This window comes from Hemiscyllium ocellatum, chromosome 17, assembly GCF_020745735.1.
Source record: "Hemiscyllium ocellatum isolate sHemOce1 chromosome 17, sHemOce1.pat.X.cur, whole genome shotgun sequence".
Lineage (NCBI taxonomy): Eukaryota > Metazoa > Chordata > Chondrichthyes > Orectolobiformes > Hemiscylliidae > Hemiscyllium > Hemiscyllium ocellatum.
The window spans coordinates 65015655-65031786 of record NC_083417.1 but is presented as its reverse complement, the minus strand read 5'-3'; the positions used below and the strand labels follow the sequence as shown (position 1 = coordinate 65031786).

The following is a 16132-nucleotide window of genomic DNA, read 5'->3' as shown; positions in this document are numbered from 1 at the left end:
AAATTTCCCCGCTCACCCTAAATCTATGCATTCGGTTTTGAACTCCACTACATTGGGGAAAAAAGTGTTGGTACTTTAAAAAGAAGTTTAAAAAATGCCTTTGAAGGTATATGGCTAATAAAATGAAGAAATTTCCGAAACCAACAAATCATTACAGAGGGTGTGGAAGAGATTTAATGATATGTTTCGGGGATGAAGACCCACTGTTACCCAGATCGGTTTGACAAATTGGGACTGGTGTCCTAGAAGTGGAGATCTGAGGGAAGTTCTCAAAATTATCTGAAAAATATTCAAACTCATGAAAGGATCAACAGGACGCAGACTACATTTACAATAAAAGCAAGCTCACAGTACAGTGGGATCTTGATCAGATTGGCCAATGGGCTGAGGAGTGGCAGATTGGGTTTAATTTAGATGCTGCATTTCGGAAAGTCAAATCAGGGCAGGACTTATACACTTAATGGTGAGGTCCTGGGGAGAGTTGCTGAACAAAGAGACCCTGGAGTGCAGGTTCATAGTTCCTTGTAGTGGAATCATAGGTAGATAGGATAGTGAAGAAGGCATTTGGGATGCTTGCCCTTATTAATCAGTGCATTGAGTATAGGAGTTGAAAGGTCATGTTGCAGCTGTACAGGACATTGGATAGGTCACTTTTGGAATATTGCGTGCAATTCTGGTCTTCCTGCGATAGGAAGGATGTTGTGAAATTTGAAAGGGTTCAGAAAAGGTTTACAGATGGTGCAAAGGTTGGAGGGTTTGTGCTACAGGGAAAGGATGAATAGGCTAGGCTTATTGTGAAAGTGCTGCCCTTTTAACAAGGTTATATTGTCCTTGGTGTTTTTCAAGATGGGGTCATAAAAGCATAGGTTTGGATCTGTCTGGAAACGGCGACTTGAAAATAATTGAGGAGGAGTGGCCAGTTCTCCCAGTTCAGGTTTTTTTTCTAGTTTGGTTTAGTTTTAGCAAGCAGTCGAAAACTGCTGGGAACCTAGAGAGGCAGCTAAAGTGAAAAGAGGTTCCATGCTTCAACAGTTGCTTCTTACCTGAACTTTCTCTCTGACATCTCTGCTATCTGTGTTTGAATGTACCTTTTGCCAAGCGGTGTATTTATGGGATGTTACGGGAATTGGAACAGCTATGTTAAGCTGCGATAGAGTTGGTTCTGTTATCAAATAAATTGGGTTACCTTAAATTCTGTTTTCTTTTGTTTGTGCTTGAACCATGGTGTATAAATGAGTTTTTTTTTAGATTAGATTACTTACAGTGTGGAAACAGGCCCTTCGGCCCAACAAGCCCACATCGACCCGCGAAGCGCAACCCACCCATACCCCTACATTTACCCCTTGCCTAACACTACGGGCAATTTAGCATGGCCAATTCACCTGACCCGCACATCTTTGGACTGTGGGAGGAAACCGGAGCACCCGGAGGAAACCCACGCAGACACGGGGAGAACATGCAAACTCCACACAGTCAGTCGCCTGAGTCGGGAATTGAACCCGGGTCTCAGGCGCTGTGAGGCAGCAGTGCTAACCACTGTGCCACCGTGCCGCCCACTAGTTCTATTGTGCTTGAAGCGGAGTAGTTTGACCAGCTGCATCACTCCTGGAATATCCATTCCACAGTGTCTTAAAATGTTTGGAGGGAGTCTGGACTTGTCCCTAATATTATTTTCCCTGGAGTATTGGAGGCTGACGGGGTGACCTTACAGAGGTTTATAAAATCATGAGGGGCATAGATAGGATAAATGGACAAGGTCTTTTCCCCAGGGTGGGGGAGTCCAAAACTGGAGGGTATAGGTTTAAGATGAGATGGGAAAGATTTGAAAGGGACCCAAAGGGGAATTTGTTCACACAGAGGGTGGTGCATGTTTGGAATGATCTGCCAAAGGAAGTGATGGAGGCTGGTACAATTATAACATTTAAAAGGCATCCGAATGGGTACATGAGTAGGAAGGGTTTAGAAGGGCCTGGGCCAAATGCTGGCAAATGGGCCTAGATTAATTTAGGATATCTGGTTAGCATGGATGAGTTAGACCGAATGGTCTGTTTCTGTGCTATACATGTCTATGAGTCAATGACTGTATGACAGAAGCGAATTTAGTCAGTAGTTAAGTTCTGGAAGGCGCTGACAGGGAATGTGGTGGAGGCAGGTTCAATCAAGGTATTCAAAAAGCAATGGTTTATAAAGGGGAAATGTGCATGGTTTGCGGAGAAGGCAGGAGAGTGGAACCAAGAGCAAGTTTCCTCTCCCTGCCAAAAGAGGTGACGAGGAGGGGAAATAATTGGGAGAGGTAACTCCAGGCAGAAAGAAAACAACCCTCGATTACCATCTCAGCAAATAAGCTCCAGTTGAGAAGTTCCACAGATGTCACTCTGATTCTCCTAATAATTGAATTAAAGATCTCACTATCATAAACATGATCGTGTCCTTTTGCAGAATATATGAGGCAGGCAATGACGAGCCAAGACTGTTCCCTTCGATCTGTTAGAAACCAGTCGCACTCTGAGTGTCCCAGTCTGCTTTTATTTCAGGCAGTAGTAGACAGACACTGGAGGTCAGCCAAAGGGCCCCCAAGCCGAAGGTTTACACCAGTTGACCAGGTATTCCTGGATTGTGGAAAAGTCGAACGAGGAAGTCAACCTGTCAGAGTCTGCTGCCTGTGATCATTCGAAAGCACTTTCTGAGGTTAGGGATGAGCTGCCGTTAGACAGAGCACTGACTTCATTTGGATTCTTAGAGACTGGAAGTAGAAAACTGGGGATAAGATTCTCCATAGCTGCTGAGGACTTGATGGGCTCCTATGGTATGATGAATGGGGTAATAATACTGACGATCTGGTAGCTGGCTCACCAACACCTGAACTGCTTGAATTCAACAAGCTCCTGTACAAAATAGGCTTTGGACAACCGTAGGAGGCGTACAGTCCATGACAAGATTTGATTGTACATGCTTGGTCGAAAAGAAATGGCACTCTTGCATAGAGAGTCCTGATTCGGTTTCAGGATGTCTTGTGCAAAATACCTATCAGCGTGGTTTACCTGATAGGTCCAAACCTCGGGTTCACGAACCTAAAAGTGCATTTACTGTGACTAACTCTGGACTACACCAGCTCTGGCTTTGCTGGTGGCCTCTGAGTCAGTGGGTTGTTTGCTCAGATATTATTCTGAGGTTTACGCACAAACTCCTGGCTGACACTTCAGTGCAGAGCTGAAGGACTGCCACACTGTTGAAGGTACCACCTCTGGATGGAATATTATACTGGGACCCAAGGATGGTTGTCAGAATTCCCATGGTAGCATCTCAAGGAAGACCATGAGAGGCTGCCCTGGTGCTTTAGCCAGTTTTAATACTTCCACTAAAGCAGACAATCTAGTCACTGTCACATTGCACAGTAATGGGAGCTTGCTGTGTACAAATTGGCTGCTGCATTTCCTTCATAACCCGAGTGAACACATTTCAAAAGAGGATTTCATTGTAAAACCCTTTTGGAGAATCCTGAGATCGATTAAGGTATTGTACAAATGCAAGTCATTCTTCCTCAACTGACTGTCATTTCAATTGGGAAAGTAGACCTTGGTATTCTACATGCAGGTCATGAGTGTTAACCAATGGGGTGGCACAGTGGCTCAGTGATTAGCACTGCTGCCTCACAGCACCGGGGACATGGGTTCGAATCCAGCCTCAGGTGACTGTCTGTGTGGAGTTTGCACATTCTCCCCGCGTCTATGCGGGTTCCCTCTCACAGCCCAAAGATGTGCAGGTCGGGTTAATTGGAAATGCTCTAGTGCCCAGGGACGTGCAAGCTAGGTGAAACAGTTGCGAGAAATGCAGGGTCTGGGTGGGATGCTTTTCTGAGGGTCAGTGTGGACATAATGGGCAGAATGGCCTCTATCTGCACTGTAAGGATTCTATGACTCATTCCATCAGCTGAACCAGTCAGTTCACCAACACTGAAAATGTGCTGCTGGAAAAGCGCAGCAGGTCAGGCTGCGCTTTTCCACGTTGAATTTCCTGTTCCTTGGATGCTGCCTGACCTGCTGCGCTTTTCCAGCAACACATTTTTCAGCTCTGATCTCCAGCATCTGCAGACCTCACTTTCTTCTCGAAGAGTTCACCAACACTCCCGCTGCCTGAAGATGGCTCTTCTGAAGAAAGGTCACTGGACCCGAAAAGTTAACCGTGCTTTCTCTCCACAGACGTTGCCTGACCTATTGAGTTTTTCCAGCAATTTCTGACTGCTCGCCTCCATCAGTTGATTCAGAAATATGGCTGGGTGCAGGTAAATGCAGAGACACAAGGGTGCTGTGATCCAGCAAACACTCAAGCAGGGGCCACTACCTTTGTGTTACAACTACATTGGTAACAGTTGAGGAACTACATGGAAACAGAGCTCACTGTGGCTAAGAACTGGGAAGAAGTGACAAATGAGCCCTGAGTGGAGTGTGCGATTTTCAGAGCACATTAAATATGAGAAAGGATGGTCCGTCAGTGAAGACACTGCTGTTATCCTGCTCTAAAATAGAAGGTGGGTAGTGAATTGCTCAAACAGTTCATTCAATTCTTTTACAGGCCAAAGATGGGATTGTATTGGAGTTGGAGTTTAAAGATGGGTCTGTTCAATCCCCTGTGATTCCCATGTCCCTTGGAGGCACATGGACGGGGCTCTGGGTTTTGATGCATAGGATGGTCTAGCGAGTTTTGAGAAGATTTGTAGCTCAGGTTGAGGTTCTGGATTTAAGTTTGCTCGCTGAGATGAGGATCATTTTCAGATGTTTCGTCACCATACTAGGTAACATCATCAGTGAGCCTCTGGTGAAGCGTTGATGGTATGGCCCACTTTTTATTTATGTGTTTAGGTTTCCTTGGGTTGGTGATGTCATTTCTTTTTCTCAGGGTGTGGTAAATGGGATCCAAGTCAATGTGTTTGGTGATAGAGTTTCGGTTGGAATGCCATGCTTCTAGGAATTCTCATGTGTATCTCTGTTTGGCTTGTCCTTCCTAGGATGGACGTGTTGTCCCAGTTGAAGTGGTGTCCTTCCTCATCCGTATGTGAGGATACTAGTGAGAGTGGGTCATGTCATTTTGTGGCTAGTTGATGCTCATGTATCCTGGTGGTTAGTATTTTTATTAGTGTGGTCTACTCAATGAAATCAGTTGGGAGGTCTTGTCTGAGTTAACATTCCATTTATTGATATCTGAATCCATGTCATTAGCTTTACCAATGTAATCCCCCTGCTCAGGCAGTCAATTTGTTGCCCCTGTAAGATGGTGTTGAGGGTGTGGCGCGGTTAGTGAGGTCTATCACCTGATACAGGCCAAAGCCTCTAACTTTAGTTAAAATCCTGAGTTGCTCACTCATTGTGAGGATCCGAGGGAACGCCAGGGTGGTAAACCGGGGGGGCCACTTCCCATATTCAGTGTTTGGCCTGAAGGGGTGGGCATGGGAGTACTGCCAAGGGAGCAGTGATGCTTGGGCCTAGTTGAAATCTGGTCAGTCCAGTTACATTCCCCGATAGGGCATCCTATAGAAACTCGCCAACCCTGGACCGGTGACAAAATGGGATTCCATATCATGGGGTGAAAAGGTGGAGGGCGAGGGTGTCCCAGTCTTCCAAAGGCCTGCCCGACACACTCCCACTCCATAACCCACAACCACCTTTCCTGGTTCCATGGGAATTTATTCCCGCAAGTTCCCCTGGTCGTTTCTTTGTTTCGCAGCAGTCACTAGGGTCCACCCACAATTCCTCAAAATTTCAATCAGCTTCCTGACCTACGGGTTCAAGGCAGGCACTCTTCAGGCCACCTGAGGGAAGGGGCCTTCAAAAACGGCTTCCAGGGTTGAAGGGAGATGTGGTGGCTTCATGAGAATATCACTAGGAATCAGAGACGAATGCTCTGGGGAACATGGGTTCAAATTAACACAGGGGAGCTGATGGAATTTAAACTCAGTTAATAAAATCTGGAATATAATCCTGACAACCATGAAACGATCAGCGATTATTACAAAATACCCATCTGGTTCACTGATGTCCTTCAGGGAAGGAAATCTGACACCTTTCCCAGTCTGGACTATATTTAACTCCAGCAATGACTCTCTGAAGTGGCCTAGTTCGAGGGCAGTTAAGAATGTGCGATAAATTTCTGGCCTTGCCAGCGAGGTGCATATCCCATGAAAGCGTAAATAGTTTAGCAATTTGAGGCTGCGTGGGAGGATTGGAACCACTAAATTCCCTTGGGCAGGAAATCCAGTGTTGAGAACAAACTGCTGAAAGATGGATGTGACATTTATGAGCTATCTTCAGCTTGATGAGCATTCCCTGCTCTCCCAGGAGCGAACGGGAGTTTTGTATTTAGTCTGGTAGCATGGGGTCGGGTAATGCCCTAGTGTTTTACCCAAATGCTCTGGCAGCGACCCTTGGTGGCATTTTCAGCTGGGTAGTCAAGTGTGACTCTTCATTGATATTCACAGATCTTCTCTTTCCTATAGAGGACACAATGTCTAGCAAACAGTACCAGGAATTTTGACTCTGAGTGGGATCATGGCATGCTTGCTACAGGAAGCTGACAGGAACATGTGTTGTTTCCTGTAAATATGAGAGGTAATTGTAGATCTGGGTGAGGACAGGCCGGGGGGGAGTGAGATCAAAGGCTTGAACACCAGGGGCTCACTAACCTTGACAGTGACACGGTCGGCCTGCATAATGTGGACACCTTCCTCCAGACTGGCCTCCAGTCTCCATCGCACGGTCGGACTGTGAAGGACTGTCTCACATTGGCAAGCGTCAGGTGACCTCAGTCCCCCCTGAGGTCTGCAGTGAGATGCGAGGAGGTGGGTGGGGGTGGGGGGAGGGGGGTGGTGGTGAGGGGAGAGGAGGGCTAGCCGCATTTGACAGCGGGTAGGCAGAAGGGGAGAACAGGAGTGGGCACCAGGATCTCGGAGAAGATGGGCTGGTAGTCTTCGGGGGCAGGCTGGGAGCTCTGCTCCAACATCTCCAGCACCGTCCCACGCACGTCTTTGGACACATCGCCCCGAATATCCAGCAGGGCCGAAACATGCTCATCACTAGCAAAAGAAAACCAGGAGATTGCCTTGTTATTCAAGAACGGAAACAGCCTTCACGAGTCATTGAGTCACACAGATGCACAGCACAGAAACAGACCCTTTGGTTCAACTCATCCAAGCCAACCAGATATCCTGTATTAATCTGTTCCCATTTGCCAGCATTTGGCCCATATCCTTCTAAACCCTTCCCAATCATGTACACATCCAGATGCCAGTAATTTCTACCAGTGGTGATTTCATTGTTATCATTCATCAAGATGTGGAGGTGCCGGAGTTGGACTGGAATGGACAAAGTTAAAAATCACACAATGCCAGATTATAGTCCAACAGGTTTATTTGGAAGCACTAGCTTTCGGAGCGACGCTCCTTCATCAGGTAGTTGCGGAGCAGGATCAGAAGACACAGTGACGTGCAACTGAAATGATGTATTGAACAAACCTAGATTGCTGTTAAGTCTTTCATCTTTTAGAATGGGTTGCTGGTTTCGATTTATTAATATGTAAATCCCAGAACTTCTTTCAAGTCACATTCCTGAGATAACATAAGATTTTATAAAACAAAGGGTGACATCTCAGTTCAGACAATGCATTAAAGGTGTGAGGTTAGAGTCTGTCTGTAAACTAATCTTGAGTCAGACTGGTTCTGTTTCCAAAGTGGGAATTTATAAAATGTCACATGGATTGACTGCCTGCATTGACTGTAGATTGTGTGCTTTTTGAGTAAAATACAATGTATCTGCAAATACAAGTCTACAAATGTAAATTCACCCCATAGACTTATGTTGTCTGCATGTATATGAGGGAGAGGGAGAGAGAGAGAGAGAGAGAGTGTTTGTGTATATGGGAGAGAGAATGCATGTGTGCATTTGACTGTGTGCGTGTGAGAGTGTGTGTTTGCATGTGTGCATACTTGGTAGTGTGCATGAGTGTGATGGAATATTAACCTGTGAGAGGGTGTGTGTATGTGGGTGTGTGAGGGGAATATCTGTGTGTGTGTATGAGAAAGGGTCTGCATAAATGTGTGTGTGTGTGTGTGTGTGAGAGAGGATGGACTCAACCAGGACCTTGGGTTCATGTCACACTACAGGTGACCCCACTACACTATACCCCCTCTCTCTCACACACAAACTCCGACATACTCACACACATAAACTCCCACATTCACACCCAAGCACACATCCTCTCACAAGCTTATACCCCATCATACCCACGTACCAGGTACGCAGACACACAAACATTTCCTCTCACATGCACTCACGCTCACATACTCACATGCACCACTCACACTCATCCACAAACACAAAACCACACACACACACGCACACTCTCTCCCTCACATGCACACAGACACACATATACATCTATGGGGTGAATTTGCATTTGCAGAATTGTAATTGCAGATACATTGTGTTTTTTCTCAAGTCCAAGTAACATGTTATAAATTCCAACTTTGGAAATAGAACCAGTCTACTCAAGATTGGAATACAGGCACACCCCAACCTCACACCTTTCAGGCATTGTCTGAACTGGGATGTCATTTTTAAAAAAATAAAACCTTATGTTGTCTTGGAAACGTGACTTGAAAGAAGTTCTGGGATTTACATATTAATGAACCGAAACTGACAACCCATTCTGAAAGATGAAAGACTTAACAGCAATCTAAGTTTGTTCAATATATTGTTTCAATTGCACAACACCATGATCTTGTGTTATAAATTCTGTGTCTTCTGATCCTGACCCACTAGCTACCTGACGGAGTAGTGCTCCTAAAGCTAATATATTCCAAATACACCTGTTGGTCTATAACCTGGTGTTGTGTGAGTTTTAAGCTTGTCCACCCCAGTCCAAAACCAGCACTTCCTCATCATGGTATAGTTACAGTCACAAAAGGAACATTCACAACACAGCCTATTAATAAAAACCCATTGGGTTTGCTAATGTCCTTTAGGAAAGGAAATCTGCCGTCCTTACCCCGTCTGGCCTACGCGTGATTCCAGACCCACAGCAATGAATAATTTTAACTGCCCTCTGGGTATTTTCTCTTTATTCACAGGATGTAGGCATCTCTGGTTAGGCCAATGTTTATTTCCCCTGCTTAATTAGGGATGAGAATTAAATACTGGCATGGCGAGCAATGCCCATGTTCTATGAAGAAATAAATATTTTTTAAAAAATCAGCCTGAAAATCCTTTCACTATTCTTCATGGGTAGATTGACAGACACAATCAGTATTTCAATACGGAGGTATCCAAAATTATTGATGGGGAGAACCAGTTTGCAGTTCCAAGGGTAAAAAGCAGCAGAATCAGAGAATTACAATTGCAAAAGGAGACACCTATTGTTCTGAACAGGAATCGTACTGGACTCGAAATGTTAACTCTATGTTTCTCCACAAATGCTGCCAGACCTGATTAGGTTAGATTAGATTCCATACAGTGTGGAAACAGGCCCTTCAGCCCAACAAGTCCACACCGACCCTCCAAAGAGTAACCCACCCGGACCCATTCCCCCTAACTAATGCACCTAACTCCACAAATTAGCATGACCAATTCACCTGACCTGCACGTCTTTGGACTATGGGAGGAAACCGGAGCACCCGGAGGAAACCCACGCAGACACGGGGAGAATGTGCAAACTCCACACAGACAGTCACCCGAGGCTGGAACCTGCTGAGCTTCCCTAGCATTCATTGAGAAATGTGTTCATTTGAGCAATCTGGTGTTCTGTGGGAGGCTTAGGGCAGTGGGACTATTTGGCAACTCTTTCAAAGGGCCAGAACGGGTAATGATGGGCCAAATCGCCGCCTTTTTGTGCTGCAAAATTCTGAATTGACTTCAAGAGAAGAGGGTGTGCCTTGTGGCTCCTTCCCCTTTGACCTTTCTTCCTCCCAGCTCCCTGACCTCACCCTTTTCCCTGCTAAGTACTTGCTTAAGAACTGTTAACATTTCTTACATCTTGCCAGCTCTGATGAAAGGTCAGAAATTATAGAAGAGTTGGAGGATGGAGGGAGGGCATTGGGCCCACTGCATCTGTGCTGGCCCTCTGCAGGAGTAATTGTGCTTTTTCAAAGTAGCCTCTTCTCTGCAAATGATCGAAACCCCTTTGGAAAGCCTTGACTGACCCCACTTGCACTGTCCTCTCAGATAGTGCCTTCCAGACTCTAACCACTCACTGTGTGAGAAAGATCTGCTTCATGTTGTCCTCACTTCTGTTGACAATAATTGTAAATCTCTGCTTCCCCAATGCTCCATCAATGGGGACCGTTTCTCCTTCCCAACGCTCTACAATGTGTGTCTGTCCACCATACCCATTGAGTCTCTCCAGCATTTTAGGTTTGAATTCTTCACATTTGCAGCCTCTCGCTGCTTGGTGTTCCCAGGGGTTGTCACTTTAATGGATTAGACTCCACACCCACCTGATGAAGGCGCAGCACTCCGTAAGTAGTGCTTTCAAATAAACCTGTTGGACTAAAACCTGGTGTGGTATGATTTTTAACTTTAATGGGAGTGGATGTGCAGAAGCAGCTCTGCAGTTGCGTGGTCTCTGTAATCTGGCTGGATGGGGTGGGGGTGGGGGGGTTAATCTCTGTCCCACACTCTCTGATTTTCTGGGCGGTTTAAACGGACGCACAATAAGCCATTTCCCCAGAGACCTGCGGTGCTCAGAGAGTACCAGCCCAGCCAGCTGCGGAGTCTGACTTTAAATCGTATTCCGATGTGCCTGCCCACAGGCTGCTCAACTCCTCACTGTCAGGGTGTATCGCTGCAACCTAATGGCGGGGTTGGATACAACTCCCCCATGAAAGGTTCAGCACCAAGGACTTCATTTGTATGGTGCATGTTGCGCAGCAAATAGAATCACTAAAGGTCAGAAAGAAGCCATCAACTCTGCACTGATCCTCTGACCAGCACCCTGAACCAGCCCTCCACCCTATTCCCACATTCACCATGGTCAATCCACCCTAACGTACACATCCTGGACACCACAGGACAATTTACCATGGCCAATCCATCCTAGCCTACACACCCCTGGACACCACAGGACAATTTACCATGGCCAATCCATCCTAGCCTACACACCCCTGGACACTACAGGACAATTTACCATGGTCAATCCACCCTAATCTACACATCCATGGACACCACAGGACAAATTACCATGGCCAATCCACCCTAACCTACACATCCCTGGACACCACAGGACAATTTACCATGGCCAATCCACCCTAGTCTACACATCCCTGGACACCACAGGACAAATTACCATGGCCCATCCATCCTAACCTACACACCCCTGGACACTACAGGACAATTTACCATTTAGGGTGTAGGTTTGCTCGCTGAGCTGTAGGTTTGATATCCAGACGTTTCATTACCTGGCTCGGTAACATCATCAGTGGTGACCTCCAAGTGAAGTGAAGCTGTTGTCTCCTGCTTTCTATTTATATCTTTCTCCTGGATGGAGTTCCTGGGGTTTGTGGTGATGTCATTTCCTGTTCGCTTTCTGAAGAGTTGACTGATGGCATCTAGATCTATGCGTTAATTTATGTTTTTGTGGTTGGAGTGCCAGGCTTCTAGGAATTCTCTGGCATGTCTTTACTTAGCCTGTCCCAGGATAGATGTGTTGTCCCAGTTGAAATGGTGTTGTTTTTCATCCGTGTGTAGGGCTACGGGGGAGAGGGGATCATGTCTTTTTGTGGCTAGCTGGTGATCATGTATCCTGGTGGTTAACTTTCTTCCTTTTGTCCTACGTAGTGTTTGTGGCAGTCCTTGCATGGAATTTTATAGATGACGTTGGTTTTGTCCATGGGTTGTACTGGTTCTTTTAACTTTGTTAGTTTTTGTTTGAGTGTGTTGGTGGGTTTGTGTGCTACTAGGATTCCGAGGGGTCTCAGTAGTCTGGCTGTCATTTCTGAAACTTCTTTGATGTATGGTAAGGTGGTTCGGGTTTCTGGCTGTGTTTGGTCTGCTTGTCGTGGTTTGTTCTTGAGGAATCTGCGCACTGTGTTTTTTGAACATCCGTTCTTCTTGAATACATCGTACAGATGGTTCTCCTCTGTTTTCTGAAGTTCGTCTGTGCTGCAGTGTGTGGTGGCTCGTTGGAATAGTGTTCTGATACAGCTTCGTTTGTGTGTGTTGGGATGGTTGCTGGTGTAGTTGAGTATTTGGTCAGTGTTTGTCAGTTTTCTGTATACGCAGGTTTGTAATTCTCCCTTGTCCTTTCTTTCTACTGTGACGTCCCAGAAATGCGAGTTTGTTGTCAGTTTCTTCCTCCTTGGTGAACTTTATGCCTGTGAGGGTGTTGTTGATGATGTTAAATGTTTCTTCTATCTTGTTTCGTTTTGTGATGACAAAGGTGTCATCTACGTAGCAAACCCGATTTTTGGTTTGATGGTTGGTCAGGCTGTTTGTTCTAGTCTTTGCATTACCGCTTCTGCTATGAATCCTGATAGCGGAGATCCCATGGGTGTGCCGTTGGTTTGTTTGTAGACTATGTTGTTGAAAGTGAAGTGGGTGGTGAGGCACAGGTCCACTAGCTTCATGATGTTTTCGTTGGTAATGTGATTGGTGGTTGGGGTGTGTGTGATGGACTGTTCTAAAAGTGTGGTATGTGTTTCCTTTGCCAGGTCGATGTTGATGGAGGTGAACAGTGCTGTTATGTCGAATGAGATCATTGCTTCGTCTTCCTCTATTTTGGTGTTTTTGATGATTTTTAGGAATTCCTGGGTGGAGTGGATGGAGTGCTGTGACTCTTCTACTGGGTATTTCAGTCTCGCGTGTAGTTCTTTGGCCAGTCTGTAAGTTGGTGTTCCGGGTAGTGAGACTATAGGTCTGAGGGAGGCTCCTGGTTTATGGATTTTTGGTAGTCCGTAGAATCGTGGGGTGTTGGTCCTGACTGGTTTCATTTTCTGGAATTCCGTCTTGTTTAATTGTCCGGAATTGTGTAGTTTTCTGAGGAGATATGTAGGTTTGTTTCCTAGTTGTGGGGGCAGGTATGGCGCCACCTGTTGGTAGGTGGTGGTGTCTGCGAGTAGTGCATTGGCTTTCTCGATGTAGTCCCTTCTGTTCAGGATAACTGTGAGCCGACCTCTGTCTGCAGGTAATATAACGTTGTTTTTGTCTTTTTTGAGGTTTTCTAGGGCTTTCTTTTCTTGTGTGTTCAGTTTGTTTCCTTCCCCTTTTCGGCTCAGAGTAGGTGCAACTGTCTGTCTGGTAGTTTGTTGTGTTCCTTCCGTGAGATTGTTTTCCTTCAATGTGGTCTCTAATGCCGCTGGGAAACCCTTCTTGTCAGCGTCTCGGTAACTGAAATTTAATCCTTTGACTAGTACCGCTTCTTCAGTGTCTGATAGGGTTCAGTCTGATAGTTCTTTACCCATGCCCCTGTGTTATCAGTTTTGTCTTTTTTTGTGAGTTTGTCCAGTTTTTACTTCAGGTCTTGATTTTTCTTTATTTGTGTTTGTCATTGTTTGGTGTTTGTGGCTTGTTCTACTGCGTCTGTCCATTCTTGATTTGTTGCTTGTTTGAAAAGCGGTTTTTGGCGCGCAATTTCCCAGTTGTATTTTCAGAGTCGGTGGTGGGACAGGCTAAGCAAAGACATGCCAGAGAATTCCTGGAGGCCTGGCACTCCAACCACAACACCATAAACAAACACATAGATCTAGATGCCATCCATCAACCCCTCAGAAAACGGACAGGAAACGACATCACCACAAACCCCAGGAACCCCATCCAGGAGAAAGATATAAATAGAAAGCAGGAGACAACAGCATCGCTTCACTTGGAGGTCGCCACTGATGATGTTCCCTAGCCAGGTAATGAAAAGTCTGGATATCAAACCTACAGCTCAGCGAGCAAACGTACACCCTAAACCTCAACCTGAGCTACAAACCTTCATAAACCTTGCAACAATTTACCATGGCCAATCTGCCCTAACCTACACATCCCTGAACACCACAGGACAATTTACCATGGCCAATCCACCCTAAACTACACGTCCCTGAACACCACAGGACAATTTACCATGGCCAAACCATCCTAATCTGAACATCCCAGGACACTACAGGACAATTTACCATGGCCAATCCACCCTAACCTGCACATCCTGGATACTACAGGACAAATTACCATGGCCAATCCACCATAACCTACACATCTCTGAACACCACAGGACATTTACCATGGCTAATCCACCCTAACCTACACATCCCTGGACACGTCAGGACAATTTACCATGCTCAATCCACCCTAACCTATTCATCCCTGGACACTACAGGACAATGTATCATGGTCGATCCACCTAACCTGCACATCCTGGACACCACAGGACAATTTACCATGGCCAATCCACCCTAGTCTACACATCCCTGGACACCACAGGACAAATTACCATGGCCCATCCATCCTAACCTACACACCCCTGGACACTACAGGACAATTTACCATTTAGGGTGTAGGTTTGCTCGCTGAGCTGTAGGTTTGATATCCAGACGTTTCATTACCTGGCTCAGTAACATCATCAGTGGTGACCTCCAAGTGAAGCGAAGCTGTTGTCTCCTGCTTTCTATTTATATCTTTCTCCTGGATGGAGTTCCTGGGGTTTGTGGTGATGTCATTTCCTGTTCGCTTTCTGAAGAGTTGACTGATGGCATCTAGATCTATGCGTTAATTTATGTTTTTGTGGTTGGAGTGCCAGGCTTCTAGGAATTCTCTGGCATGTCTTTACTTAGCCTGTCCCAGGATAGATGTGTTGTCCCAGTTGAAATGGTGTTGTTTTTCATCCGTGTGTAGGGCTACGGGGGAGAGGGGATCATGTCTTTTTGTGGCTAGCTGGTGATCATGTATCCTGGTGGTTAACTTTCTTCCTTTTGTCCTACGTAGTGTTTGTGGCAGCCCTTGCATGGAATTTTATAGATGACGTTGGTTTTGTCCATGGGTTGTACTGGTTCTTTTAACTTTGTTAGTTTTTGTTTGAGTGTGTTGGTGGGTTTGTGTGCTACTAGGATTCCGAGGGGTCTCAGTAGTCTGGCTGTCATTTCTGAAACTTCTTTGATGTATGGTAAGGTGGTTCGGGTTTCTGGCTGTGTTTGGTCTGCTTGTCGTGGTTTGTTCTTGAGGAATCTGCGCACTGTGTTTTTTGAACATCCGTTCTTCTTGAATACATCGTACAGATGGTTCTCCTCTGTTTTCTGAAGTTCGTCTGTGCTGCAGTGTGTGGTGGCTCGTTGGAATAGTGTTCTGATACAGCTTCGTTTGTGTGTGTTGGGATGGTTGCTGGTGTAGTTGAGTATTTGGTCAGTGTTTGTCAGTTTTCTGTATACGCAGGTTTGTAATTCTCCCTTGTCCTTTCTTTCTACTGTGACGTCCCAGAAATGCGAGTTTGTTGTCAGTTTCTTCCTCCTTGGTGAACTTTATGCCTGTGAGGGTGTTGTTGATGATGTTAAATGTTTCTTCTATCTTGTTTCGTTTTGTGATGACAAAGGTGTCATCTACGTAGCAAACCCGATTTTTGGTTTGATGGTTGGTCAGGCTGTTTGTTCTAGTCTTTGCATTACCGCTTCTGCTATGAATCCTGATAGCGGAGATCCCATGGGTGTGCCGTTGGTTTGTTTGTAGACTATGTTGTTGAAAGTGAAGTGGGTGGTGAGGCACAGGTCCACTAGCTTCATGATGTTTTCGTTGGTAATGTGATTGGTGGTTGGGGTGTGTGTGATGGACTGTTCTAAAAGTGTGGTATGTGTTTCCTTTGCCAGGTCGATGTTGATGGAGGTGAACAGTGCTGTTATGTCGAATGAGATCATTGCTTCGTCTTCCTCTATTTTGGTGTTTTTGATGATTTTTAGGAATTCCTGGGTGGAGTGGATGGAGTGCTGTGACTCTTCTACTGGGTATTTCAGTCTCGCGTGTAGTTCTTTGGCCAGTCTGTAAGTTGGTGTTCCGGGTAGTGAGACTATAGGTCTGAGGGAGGCTCCTGGTTTATGGATTTTTGGTAGTCCGTAGAATCGTGGGGTGTTGGTCCTGACTGGTTTCATTTTCTGGAATTCCGTCTTGTTTAATTGTCCGGAATTGTG

At 45.8% G+C, this 16132-nt stretch overlaps 1 protein-coding gene across 1 annotated transcript in view; it reads right to left on the bottom strand.

The window, feature by feature from the left end:
* Positions 1-2506: 2506 nt before the first annotated feature.
* Positions 2507-16132, bottom strand: part of exoc3l1 (exocyst complex component 3-like 1) — a 92582-nt gene continuing 78956 nt past the window's right edge. The window contains exon 13 of the mRNA XM_060838259.1: positions 2507-7066. Within this exon, the coding sequence (XP_060694242.1) occupies positions 6880-7066 (187 nt within the window). The 3' untranslated portion in view covers positions 2507-6879. The remainder of the gene's footprint in view (positions 7067-16132) is intronic.